The sequence below is a fragment of the Macaca mulatta genome, chromosome 11 (assembly GCF_049350105.2).
Source record: "Macaca mulatta isolate MMU2019108-1 chromosome 11, T2T-MMU8v2.0, whole genome shotgun sequence".
NCBI classification, from domain to species: Eukaryota; Metazoa; Chordata; class Mammalia; order Primates; family Cercopithecidae; genus Macaca; species Macaca mulatta.
In genome coordinates, this window is record NC_133416.1 from 7,025,243 (window position 1) to 7,038,128 (window position 12,886).

General features: G+C 50.8%; 1 protein-coding gene across 3 annotated transcripts in view; it reads right to left on the reverse strand.

Annotated features, from left to right (window-relative positions):
* VWF (von Willebrand factor) overlaps positions 1-12,886 on the reverse strand; it is a 185,576-nt gene that overhangs the window by 142,125 nt on the left and 30,565 nt on the right. For all 3 annotated transcript variants that reach the window (NM_001243086.1, XM_077953080.1, XM_077953081.1), the window contains 1 exon segment: positions 10,801-10,925. In NM_001243086.1, the coding sequence (NP_001230015.1) occupies positions 10,801-10,925 (125 nt within the window).

The window sequence follows — 12,886 nt, forward strand, 5'->3', positions numbered from 1 at the left end:
AAGAACACATGGACACAGGGAGGGGAACATCACACACCAAGGCCTGTCAGGGAGGTGGGGGGCAAGGAGAGAGACAGCATTAGGACAAACACCTAATACATGTGGGTCTTAAAACCTAAATGATGGGTTGATGGGTGCAGCAAACCACCGTGGCACATGTATGCCTACGTAACAAACCTGCACGTTCAGCACACATATCCCAGAACTTAACGTAAAATTTAAAAGAAAATTTTTTTTAATTTTACAAAGGCCAAACTCTGTGTAACTCAAGGGAAATCTGCAAAACCCCATGGTAGCCACTGACCTCTGCCATGAGGTTAGACCCCCAAGGGAACAATGGCCAAGGTGACCACTGTTTCAGCACAACCACTGAATCCCTGCCCTCAGGTGAGCGAATCTGCTGTAAAGAAAGGGTACCTATCCGTGTGGGGGTTCCATGGAGCTCTGTTTACCTTAGAGAGGGAAGACTGAGAAGCAGAGTAGGAAAGTCACTCACACGAGGACATGCAGAGAATTGGGCCAAACCAGGGACTGCCCCCTGGGACCTCAGTAAAGCACCTGAAATAAATCCTCATTCCTCAAGCCTATCAATGACTCAAAAAAGAGACTTGAGACAGTTCTCATCAAAACAGAAAAAGATACATGTGTACTTACTGCAAACCGCAGCTCTGAGCTCAGTGTCACTGGGGCGTAGTGGGTGGGCACCACATCTGTAAAACCAGGACTATCATGACAGCTAACTTTTTTTTTTTTTTTTTTTGAGACGGAGTCTCGCTCTGTCGCCCAGGCTGGAGTGCAGTGGCGCGATCTCGGCTCACTGCAAGCTCCGCCTCCCGGGTTCACGCCATTCTCCTGCCTCAGCCTCCCGAGTAGCTGGGACTACAGGCGCCCACAACCGCGCCCGGCTAATTTTTTGTATTTTTTTTTTTTTTTTTTTAGTAGAGACGGGGTTTCACCGTGGTCTCGATCTCCTGACCTTGTGATCCGCCCGCCTCGGCCTCCCAAAGTGCTGGGATTACAGGCGTGAGCCACCACGCCCGGCGACAGCTAACTTCTCCGGGATCCTACGTTCCAAGGGTCCTTCCTTGAGATCTACTGACCTTCTCTGGGCCAGGCTCTCCCCTGACAACTGGACTCCATGAATCACAACTATGCTACCAACCAAACAAATGGAACAAAATTGTTCCCAGTCTCCAAGTCCATTCCAGACCAAAACTGCCAATTAAGTGAAAGGAAGAGGCAAGGAGGAGGGGGGAAGGCAGAAGTGGGCCTAGACGGTGAGACCCAAGTCCGCTAGGCTTACATCGCCTCCCTCCATGCCTGTGAACTTCCCTTTCAGCGTCACCATGAGGAGAAAGAGCAGAAAGGGCTGGTAGGTCCTTTGCGAATAAAAGGCGTGGGCAATATTTAATGAGAACATGAAGAGTGAATTGCTTTGTCTCTAACAGAATGGTTATTTTCTGCGCCTCTTTGGGCTATTGAGGAGGCATGTTGCGATCATTCAAAGTCAACATGACTGTTTAAAATGTTAGCTCAAGCAAGACAGGTGATTTCCTGGGAAGAAGAGGAATTACAGGTGACCCGCATGCTGTTTCAGAGGAGGGGAAAGAGTTCTACAAGATAATGGAGGAAGCGAGAGAATGTGAAGACACGAATGGTCTCAAAGAAAGTAAGGCTTGTGTTCACCCAATGAACACCAAATTCAGAGACCAGTGGAAAACAGTAAATCTGAGGCTATTCAGTGACTGACAGGACTGCAACTGATGTGAGCTAAGCCAGACCAGGAGAAACCAGACCAAAAGCACCTGCTTCTCCAGTGTTCAGGGACACGGTAGGACAGGGCTTTAGCTTCAAATGGGCATACAATGAAAGAAGGAATTTACCAGGGAGTCAAGGAAGGCCACCTAGGGCTGAGGTCTGCAAGATGGCTGGTTAGCACCCAGCAACGGTGTCTCAAAGACTTACAAATTTTTTTTTTTTTTTTTGAGGCAGAGTCTCGCTCTGTCGCCCAGGCTGGAGTGCAGTGGTGCGATCTCGGTTCACTGCAAGCTCCGCCTCCCGGGTTCACGCCATTCTCCTGCCTCAGCCTCCTGAGAAGCTGGGACTACAGGCACCCGCCACCATGCCCAGCTTTTTTTTTTTAGTAGAGACGGGGTTTCACCATGTTAGCCAGGATGGTCTTGGCCTCCTGACATCGTGATCTGCTCGCCTCGGCCTCCCAAAGTGCTGGGATTACAGGCATGAGCCACCGCACCCGGCCAAGACTTAACTCTTAAAAGTCAAGGTCACAGCATAACCTGTCTACCCAGGCATAGTTTGTGGAGAGCATTCATGCAGCAGGTAGGGGGTTGAATGGATATCTGCTAGACTCTCAACCAACTCTAAGTTTTTATGAGCCTAAGATTCCTAACATTGATGAAAAGAAATTTCTTCCACTTCAGACAGCTGTCAGAGGTTGATGCTGCCGATGAATGATTCACCACTGGTAGATAAAAGTGATAACTGGTGCACCAGTTTCTCAAGAGACTGATCATCTTGCAGAGGTGATCCTGAGCGAGGAGACGATGGTCACAGTGACCGTGCCTCCCTGAGGAAGCCAGGCCAACACCATCACGTGTCACGATGCGAGCCAGAGTCCACACAGTGGCAACACACCAAGTGGCTGTTCATATGGTGGACATTGTACATGTATATACATGTACATTATATGTTCAGTTATGTTTGTCTTGGCCGTTTCCCGGCAGGTAGTGGTTAAGTTTCTTAAGGGGTGCCTTTGACGGGGCACAGTGGCTCACGCCTGTAATCCCAGCACTTTGGGAGGCTGAGGCAGGTGAATCACGAGGTCAGGAGATTGAGAACATCCTGGCTAACACGGTTAAATCCCATCTCTACTAAAAATACAAAAAATTAGCCAGATGTAGTGGCAGGTGCCTGTAGTCCCAGCTACTCAGGAGACTAAGGCAGGAGAATGGCATGAACCCGGGAGGCAGAGCTTGCAGTGAGCCAAGATTGCACCACTGCACTCCAGCCTGGGCAACAGAGCGAGACTCCGTCTCAAAAAAAAAAAAAAAAAAAAAAAGAGAGAGAAAGGGGTGCCTTTTTCTGATTAGCAAAAGCATGGTATGAGCTGGATGCAGCCCAAGCCCAGCCCCCCGGAGCCTCGGGCTTCCTGTTGCAGACAGGACTATAGGATAAAGCCAAGATCCCTTTGTAAGGTTCAGTCATTGCTAGCATTCCCCCCGACTGACCTAATTTTTTTAAAACTGATCTAAGGGTCTTTCTCAAATGTACACTTTGTGATAGTTACCTGCAAATGAACATCAATTATCTGAATGTTCATAGCTTGGGGCTCCAGACTCCAACCATCCCCCCTTCAGTTTGAAAAGCCAAAAAAACTGCAAATTTGCATGCAATCAAACAAGGCCATTATCAGTCCCAACGGACACAGGCACTGGGTTTTGTTGGCGTAACAAGGAAACGTTCGTTCCCTAGGTATAACTAATAAGTAATATGACCTGGCTCTCAGAATGAGCTGACTCCTTGCTATGCCCTAAAGACAGACAGCACCAGAGGACTGGGGAGTAGATTCTGGAGGCTCTCAAGGAAAGTTCCAAGGTCAGTGTGAACTCCCCGACAAAACACTGCCACCCCGAATGGCCCTTGGAGCCACAACAGCAGACATTCATAAATGATGCGGCATTTACCAGACCAGACTTCTGAACCTGGGGGCCCCATAGGACTACACAGGCTGTGAACAACTCAAAAGACCACATTAATCACCTCCTGGGAGACGAGTCATTGTGCCTCTGAGCCAATGAAAAAGCCTCGGTTGTGGGCAAACACTATCTGATTGGCTGAGGACAAAGCAGTCCTCTCTTCTCAGGTAAACAACCTGAACCTGGTAGTTGAGAGCTGGGAGGAGCTTGTGCCTCTGAGAGGTCTCATGTGTTTGCGGCCGCAGCCCAGCACTATGAACCTGGTACCCAGTTTTTTCAGCTGTTCCCAGAACACTGGTTAGTAAGGACTTTAATGTACCCAGGAGACAAAGCAAGTAGCTAGGGCACAGCTGGAGCCTCAAAAAGGTGTCCCGGGAGACAAACAAGGCTTCTCTTGATTCTCCCTCCCCTTTGTCTCCAGGAGACAAACCTCCCCGTCTCCCTCCTCAACCCGACCTCAGGATCAGGTTCTCCACTTGAGAAGCCTGTCTTTACTTCCCACTCAGTATGGATAAATGAGGTAATTCCTTTGGATTTCGAGGGTAGGGGAACATTTGTCAAGTACTTACTCTGCACTGGGCTATGTTTGCAAAATCAAATGACACCAAAAATAAATCCTTGAAGGCATGTTTCAGTGTTAGAGGTACCTCCACGACCACCCTGACCCCACCTCACCAGCTGAGGCATCCACCTCCCCCTTCATCTCACCCCTGCCTGGAGAACACTAAAGGGCAGCCGAGGGTGACCCACCAACAGCACAACTCTACATTTGAGGAAAAAAAGAAATTACGAAAATCCGTCCTCTCTTACACAGTACCTCCATTCAATTTTAAATCCATCAGGTTTCACAAGCAGCTCTAGAAGGCAGGCCGGTTCCTGTCACTTTCTCCACAACCCACTTGGATGTGTGGAGATGTCTGGGCACCCTGCTTTCCTTCTAACCTCAAGCTGCGCTCAGCTCCCCAAAAGGAATTGGTTACAGTTGGGAGGGGGAAGGAGAAAAAGAATGAAGGTTGAAGCTTGTGCTTAAAGCCCGGCGTGTGCTTGGCCTGCTTCTGCCGGCTCCTACTCTCAAGGCAGGGGCACTCTGGTGGAAAACACAGGACAGCAGGAGAAGATGGGGAGCCAGTTAACTACTCCTCCTCCTCCTCATGGCTCATAACAGTTGAGACCCACTGGGCTAAACTCTATATGCATAATCCCTCTCTTACCTTTTCAATGACCCAGCAGGTACTATTTCTGTTTTACAAATGTGGAAACTGAGGCTCTACAAAGGCACGTGTCCCGCCCAGATTCACAAAGCCAGTAAGTGAGCTGACTCAAACCCACACCCTTAGCACCGTGCCACGCCGAAGCCCAGGGTGAGAGAAACTCAAAGGTCTATCAAGGGTATGGTTCAGAACTTTTACTGGAAAGAGGAGGAAACTCCTCCCTTCCACAAGACAGCACCCTCCCCTCACGTGCTAGAACTCAGTCCGCCTTTGTTAGTGCTGCTACTGGGCTAGGATCCAGGTGATGCAGACTTTGACGGACTAATCAGAGGACCTAGCACCACCAAAGTCCAAGGGAAACAACAAACACCTGGTACATTTTGGAATGTACTTGTTTATAAGATTGTTCACAATTTAGGCAGCTGAATTTAGTATCAACTCAGTATTTTTCTGGGTCTGACATACTCCTTGGTCAGAGGTCAAATTGTTCCATGAAGATGAAAATTCACTGAATGAATAACCAGCTAAAATGAAGCTTTCTCATGTTACCATGGGAAGTGGGAACAGGTAGGGAGGGAGGAAAGTGATGTGGGTGTGTTTTATTTTGTTTCTGGAATAGGAGAGGGCTGGGTTTCTCTACTTGTGTATTTACTTAGATAAATCAGATTTCTAACAAGGAGTCTGGGTTATTGTGGAGGTCACAATCCCTACATAAATACCACCAACAATTTCCATTCATCCACCCATCCAATATTTATTAAGACCTATTATATACTCTCTCTCTCTCTAGCCCAATCCACAGAAATACATAATGAAAGTTCTGTTTTTTGGTTTTGGTTTTGTGTTACAGGGTCTCACTCTAATGCCCAGGCTGTAGTGCAGTGGTGCAATCTTAGCTCACTGCAGTCTCCACCTCCCGGGCTCAAGTGATCCTCCTGCCTCAGCCTCCTGAGTAGCCGGGTCTACAGGTATAAGCCACCATACCAGGCTAATAAAGGGTTTTAGAACCTAAAGAAACCTTAAGAACCTGCAGAGCCCAGCTCCCCAAGAGAAACACAAGGGCCCACTGGTAAAAGTAACTTGAGTAACCTGAACCCATGTGACCAGAACAGGAAAGGGACGGCGTCAGGCAGGGCGTGAGTCCTGGCTCTGCACCTCACTAGTTGGTGACTTTGGTCAGCTACTTAACCTCCTATGGCTTTGTTTTCTCATCAAATGAACAAAATCACGGAGCACCTGCCCTGCCGCCCTGCTGAGGGGCTGTGCACTCGGGTGACTGCAGCATGTACTCACGCTCTGCAGAGCTGCCTGTGCCCAAAGCCAACTATGGCCTGTCGAGTCTATCATGACCGTGGTCCTGGGTATAGGCAGGGGTCACCCTCTTTGTGCATGGTTGTAGGTTTTGAGAAAAATAAAATCCTAAGCCCCCCTACCAACTAAACAGACTCCCTCTTGGCCAAAGGGACCCCAGAGAAATGTTAAAACTGAGTTCCTGGCCATGATAGGATGGGAGGTTGAACACCCCCCTCCTTACACACTCTCCCTCATTAACTGCCATTAGACTTTCTTTCTAATGGCAGAGTTAAACAGAACCAGCCCAGCAGGGACTCCCCTCCCTTTTTGCGGGTTATTTTTTTTCTTTTGAGACAGAGTCTCATGTTTTCACCCAGGCTGGAGTATAGTGGTGCAGTGTCAACTCACTGCAGCTTCCGCCTCCCAGGTTCAAGCTGTCTTCCCCCTCAGCCCTCCCATTACCTGGGATTACTAGTGCACCACTACGCCAGCTAATCTGTGTCTGGGTGTGTGTGCGCGCGGAGGGGGGTGTGCGCGCGCGGAGGGGGGTGTGCGCGCGCGGAGGGAGGTGTGCGCGCGCGGAGGGGGGGTGCGCGCGCGGAGGGGGGGTGCGCGCGCGGAGGGGGGGTGCGCGCGCGGAGGGGGGGTGCGCGCGCGGAGGGGGGGTGCGCGCGCGGAGGGGGGGTGCGCGCGCGGAGGGGGGGTGCGCGCGCGGAGGGGGGGTGCGCGCGCGGAGGGGGGGTGCGCGCGCGGAGGGGGGGTGCGCGCGCGGAGGGGGGGTGCGCGCGCGGAGGGGGGGTGCGCGCGCGGAGGGGGGGTGCGCGCGCGGAGGGGGGGTGCGCGCGCGGAGGGGGGGTGCGCGCGCGGAGGGGGGGTGTGCGCGCGGAGGGGGGGTGTGCGCGCGGAGGGGGGGTGTGCGCGCGGAGGGGGGGTGTGCGCGCGCGGAGGGGGGGTGTGTGCGCGCGGAGGGGGGGTGTGTGCGCGCGGAGGGGGTGTGTGTGCGTGTGGAGGGGGTGTGTGTGTGTGGAGGGGGGTGTGTGTGTGGAGGGGGGTGTGTGTGTGTGGAGGGGGTGGGTGTGTGTGGAGGGGGGGTGTGTGTGGAGGGGGGGTGTGTGTGTGTGTGGAGGGGGGGGTGTGTGTGTGTGTAGTGACAAGCATTCCTTCCTGGTAAGAGACCACCAACCACGGAATGGTTCTGGCTGATTTAGAGGCTGTGTGCAAGATGCCTGTGTCCTCCATTTCACCTTTTGACCTAGAGGCTAATTTTAATACATTTAAATGTTAAGTCTCCATCCCAAAGTGAACACGGGACATATGTAACATGTATGTTTGCTTACTGTATATGCAAATGCCTCCTCCCATTATGAATATTCATAGCTCCTCCTATAACCTGTTAAATAGGTATACTGAGTCAACCCTTTTGGAATAAGCTTCTGTTCCACCCTTTTCTCCCTTGAAGTGCCTGCTTTCAGTTTCTATCAGAGGCTACACTTCCCAGCCTGCAGGATGGGCACCCTGCAAGGCCGCAACTCTTAAGAAAAGCCTTCCTCTCCTAAGTTTATGAACCTTGTGATTCTTCAGTTGACATTTTGGACAGTGTGGTTGCTCTCTGGATGAGGGCAGGGAGGTGGTGCTGTCAAGTACAGCAACTTTATAGAGCATGTCGGGGCACAGTGTAGGTGCCCATTCAGAGCCTGAGGACTCATCCACTAGCTGCCCAGTGTTGGCTGCCAAGGGCTCACCACTGAGGCATTCCTCAGGAATGGCCCTCAGTCCAAGGGAGTTCCACCTCCTTACCCAGGGCAGCCCACATCCAATGACCAACAGGGGCCACTGCAGCTCCCTGAAGGATCAGCTGAGGCCCCACTGAAGCTCTATCAATGCTATCACAAGGAGTTCAACTTCTCCCTCTGCTTCTCTCACTTCCTTACCAAGGCTGCTCGAGCCCCTCTCCCCAGTAAACCCCCTGCATACAAACGTCCCTCCCGGGGAGCCTGACTCACGCACCACCAAGGAACCTTGCTCCTCAGATGAGGAGTCTCTGAGCACAATCCCAAAAGGGCAACCCCTGTTCCCCACAGCGGTTCAGCTTCACAGCTGCACCCACCTCCCCCAGCCCAAGGCAGCCTGATCCACAGTGGGAAGGGAATTATCCATTGAGTGAGGTCTTGCCCCACGTAAGGCATTCTTGCCCCAAACACACACACAGGGAGGCACAAAGACCATCTTCACCTGTGGCAGGTGAAGGCAGAGTGTGGTCCTGGCCAGCCCTCCCCACCTACCCCTTCTCTCCAGTGTGAGGTCCTGGCGAGTGAGATCATGAACAGCAACCCTGATGCAGAAAGAGCTGCTGCAGTGCTACCTTGTAAGTGGCAATAGGGCCCTGCAGAAGGGGTGGGGTAGTCCTCCCAGCCTTGCCAGGCATTAGCACACACAGGAGAGAAGGCCATGTGACCACAGAGGCAGAGATTGAAGTCATGAGCCCCAAGACGAATGCCACTACCACCCAACACTGGGGGAAGGAACTGATTCTCCCCTAGAGCCTCTGGAAGGAGCAAAGTCAGCCGACACCTTGATCTCAGCCCAGGGAAACTAAATTTGGACCTCTAGCCTCCAGAACTGGGAGAAAATAAATGCCTATTGTTTCAAGCCATCAAGTATGAGATAATTTGTTACAGCAGCCTCAGGAAGCCATCCTGCCATCCAAGCCGTGTTGCTTCAGGCACAGCCTCTCGCTCAGACTCCCTTCAGTATCTGCAACCGTGAAGTAGTTTTCCTTCCAGCTGATCTGATATGAGAGGAGGCTTTCCCTATTTCAAGTTTACAACAGCCACTTAAGAAAGAAGTGGCTTTTGGCTGGGCGCAGTGGCTCACGCCAGTAATCCTAGCACTTTGGGAGGCCGAGGCGGGCGGATCACGAGGTCAGGAGATGGAGACCATCCTGGCTAACGTGGTGAAATCCCGTCTCTACTAAAAATACAAAAAAATTAGTTGGGTGTGGTGGCGGGCGCCTGTAGTCCCAGCTACTAGGGAGGCTGAGGCAGGAGAATGGCATGAACCCGGGAGGCGAACTTGCAGTGAGGCGAGATCACACCACTGCACTCCAGCCTGGGCAACAGAGCGAGACTGATGGAGATATTTGGGGACAAGAGAGGGCACTGGAGTCTAAAACAGAAAAGCATAGTTACTTATTGCTATGGTTCAACTGCATATGTCCCTCCAAAATCCATGTGTGGAACCTAAACTCCAAAGTGATGTTATGAAAAGGTGGAGGCTTTGGGGAAGTGATTTAAGTCCTGAGGGCTCTGCCTTCCTGAATGAATTAGTGCCCTGATAAAAGAGGTTGATGAGAGCACTTCAGTGTTTTTTTTTTTAATTGAGATGGAGTCTTTGTCACCCAGGCTGTACTGCAGTGGTATGATCTCAGTTCACTGTAACCTCCGCCGCTGAGGTTCAAGCAATTCTCCTGCCTCAGCCTTCTAAAGTAGCTGGGATTACAGGCACATGCCACCATGTCCAGCTAATTTTTTTTGTTGTTTGAGACAGAGTCTCGCTTTGTTGCCCAGGCTGGAGTGCTCACTGCATGCTCCGCCTTCCCCGGTTCACACCATTCTACTGCCTCAGCCTCCCGAGTAGCTGGGACTACAGGCGCCTGGATGGTCTCGATCTCCCGACCTCGTGATCCATCTACCTTGGCCTCCCAAAGTGCTGGGATTACAAGACTGAGCCACAGCACCCAGCTTCAGGTCACAGCAAGAAGGTCCTTGCAAGACATTGAATGCTGGTACCTTGCTCTCAGGCTGCCCAGCCTCCAGAACTATAGAAGATAATTTCTGTTCCCTAAAATTACCCAGTCTCGCTTCCTTTCCAGCTTGGACCCGGCAGAATGGCTCCCGCAAAGAAGGGTGGCGAGAAGAAAAAGGGCCATTCTGCCATCAACGAGGTGGTGACCTGAGAATACACCATCAACATTCACAAGCGCATCCATGGAGTGGGCTTCAAGAAGCGTGCCCCTCGGGCACTCAGAGATTCGGAAATTTGCCATGAAGGAGATGGGAACTCCAGATGTGCGCATTGATACCAGGCTCAACAAAGCTGTCTGGGCCAAAGGAATAAGGAATGTCCCATACCGAATCCGTGTGCGGCTGTCCAGAAAACGTAATGGGGATGAAGATTCACCAAATATAAGCTCTATACTTTGGTTACCTATGTACCTGTTACCACTTTCAAAAATCTACTGACAGTCAATGTGGATGAGAACTAATCGCTGATCAAATACATCAAATAAAGTTATAAAATTGAAAAAAAAAAATACCCAGTCTCAGGCATTTGTTAAAGCAGCACAAATGGACTGAGACACTACACCAAGTCATTAGCCCAGTCCCATTTTTAGAGCTCCAGGCCCAGAGATGTATTAGAATTAGAGTTAACCAAACTCTAGCCACAGTTAGTTTTGGAGGAAAGGACCCTGTGTAAGTCCATTCCTCCCCCAGATGGAAGGATATGAGACTGAGTCCTTCTGTCTTTTAGATCCAGAAATCACACACCATCCAGGTGCACCCAGGCCAGGCGACACCCACCTTCTGCACTTCCCCAGAGGAGATGTTGCACGAGCTGCTGGGAGGAGATGCCCGTTCACACCACTGTTCTCCACTGCTCAGAGCCCATGAGTTGGCAAAGTCATAGGGGTCTGAGGTCACGGTCCCTGTGGAGGAAAGTTTCAGGAAAATAACACTTCAGTTATGCCTGTCCCAGAACTTCTGAGTGAAAACTCTAGGATTCCTGGTGGCTTTGTGTTTTTTGCTTTCATTTTGTATAAAAAGACAGGGTCTGGCTACGTCTCCCAGGTTGGAGTGCAGTGACTATTGGCAAGTGCAGTCCCACTACTGAGCAGCACAGTAGTGACCTGACCCATCTCCGGCCTGGCTGGTTCACCCCTCCTCAGGTAACTCAGTTGTCCCCCGCTCCCCAGGAGACCCTATTTTGACGCCAAGCATAGTGTGGGCACCTGGATCAGTATAGTGCTCTACAGCCCAGAAGCCCTGGGCTGAAATGATCCTCCCGCATCAGCCTCTCCAGTAGCTGAGAATGCAGGTGTGGGCCACCACACCAGGCTCTAGGTCTGTTTTTAGCTGAATCAAACTTGTATTAAACAATAAGCATGCATACAGTGCTCAGCCTAACACCACAGGGCATGGGCGTCAGAGCTCAGCAGACGCTTGGAGACTGAAGAGGGATAGAGGGACGGAGGGATGGAGGGAGAAATGGATGGAGGGAGGGAGGGAGAGAGGGATATAATTACAATGAGGGAGATGAAGTGAAAGATGCTGAGATGTCCTTTCCCTGTCACTTCTCCATGCCTTCACATGCCTTTCTCCCTCCACGTGGAATGCTCTCCTCCCCATTATTGCCTTAACTATCTCCCTTCCTCAAGATGCAGCTCAAGAACCACTGCCTCCAGGGAGCATTTCTGAACAGCTCCACTCCCATGTCTCACCCCAGCCTGTGTGGGTGTCCCTCCTCTGTGCCCCATGGCACCCTGGGCATCCCTCTACCAAAACACTCATCACCTTTGGTTTGTGTTCTTTTTGCTCATATTCATCCCCATTCAACTGTGAGCTCCTTACTGAAGGGTATGGCTGTGTCTCTCATCTCTAAATTCTTATAGTGGATTATGAATGCTCAAAATATTTTTGCAGAATGAAGGTAAGAATATGACACGGAACCTAAGCCCAGTCCCCAAGTCACTGCATACTCCAGGCTCTCACAGCATCTGTGCTTTAGTACTTATAGTGCTCATGCTACTGTCAGCTACTCACAAAAGACTGAGGGCCTCATGGACCTACATGGCCTGGTGCAAAGTAATTGCCTAATCCATATTACAAAGGCAGTATGAGACTACTACCTTTGCAGTATTGGGATGAGTTTTTTGCATAGCCAAGCCTGAAAGAGTGAAGTATGTGTCAAGGTCAAGTAATGCATTTGCAAATAGTAAATAAACTGTCCCTGGGGGAGGAAAATATAAATGAGACCTTAGAGTATAGTCAGTTGGTATGTGGGGGTTTGATAGGCAGAAAAAGTTCCCCCCCACCACCAAAGATATATTCACTTCCTAATCCCTGGAGCATGTAAATATTATCTCATATGGCAAAAGGTGTGCTTAAGTTAGGGATCTTGAGAGGAAGAACTTCTGTTGGATTAGTTGGGTGAGCCTAAATGCAATCATCTGTATCCTTATACAAGATGGGTAGAGGCTGGGCACAGTGGCTGACACCTGTAATCCAACACTTTGGGAGGCCAAGGAGGGTGGATCACAAAGTCATGAGATCAAGACCATCCTGGCCAACATGGTGAAACCCCATCTCTACTAAAAATACAGAAAAAGTAGCCAGGCATGGCGGCACGTGCTTGTAATCCCAGCTCCTCAGGAGGCTGAGGCAGGAAAATTGCTTGAACCTGGGAGGCAGAGACTACAGCGAGCCGAGAATGTGCCACTGCACTCCAGTCTGGTGACAGAGCAAGACTCCAGCTCAAAAAAAAGACATGGGTAGAGGGAGACGGGCGAAGACACACACAGAGGAGAAAGCAATGTGAAGACAGAGGCAGAGACTGGAATGATGTAGCTCTAAGTCAGGTATGACTGCAGATGGTGGAAGGTTAGGAAGA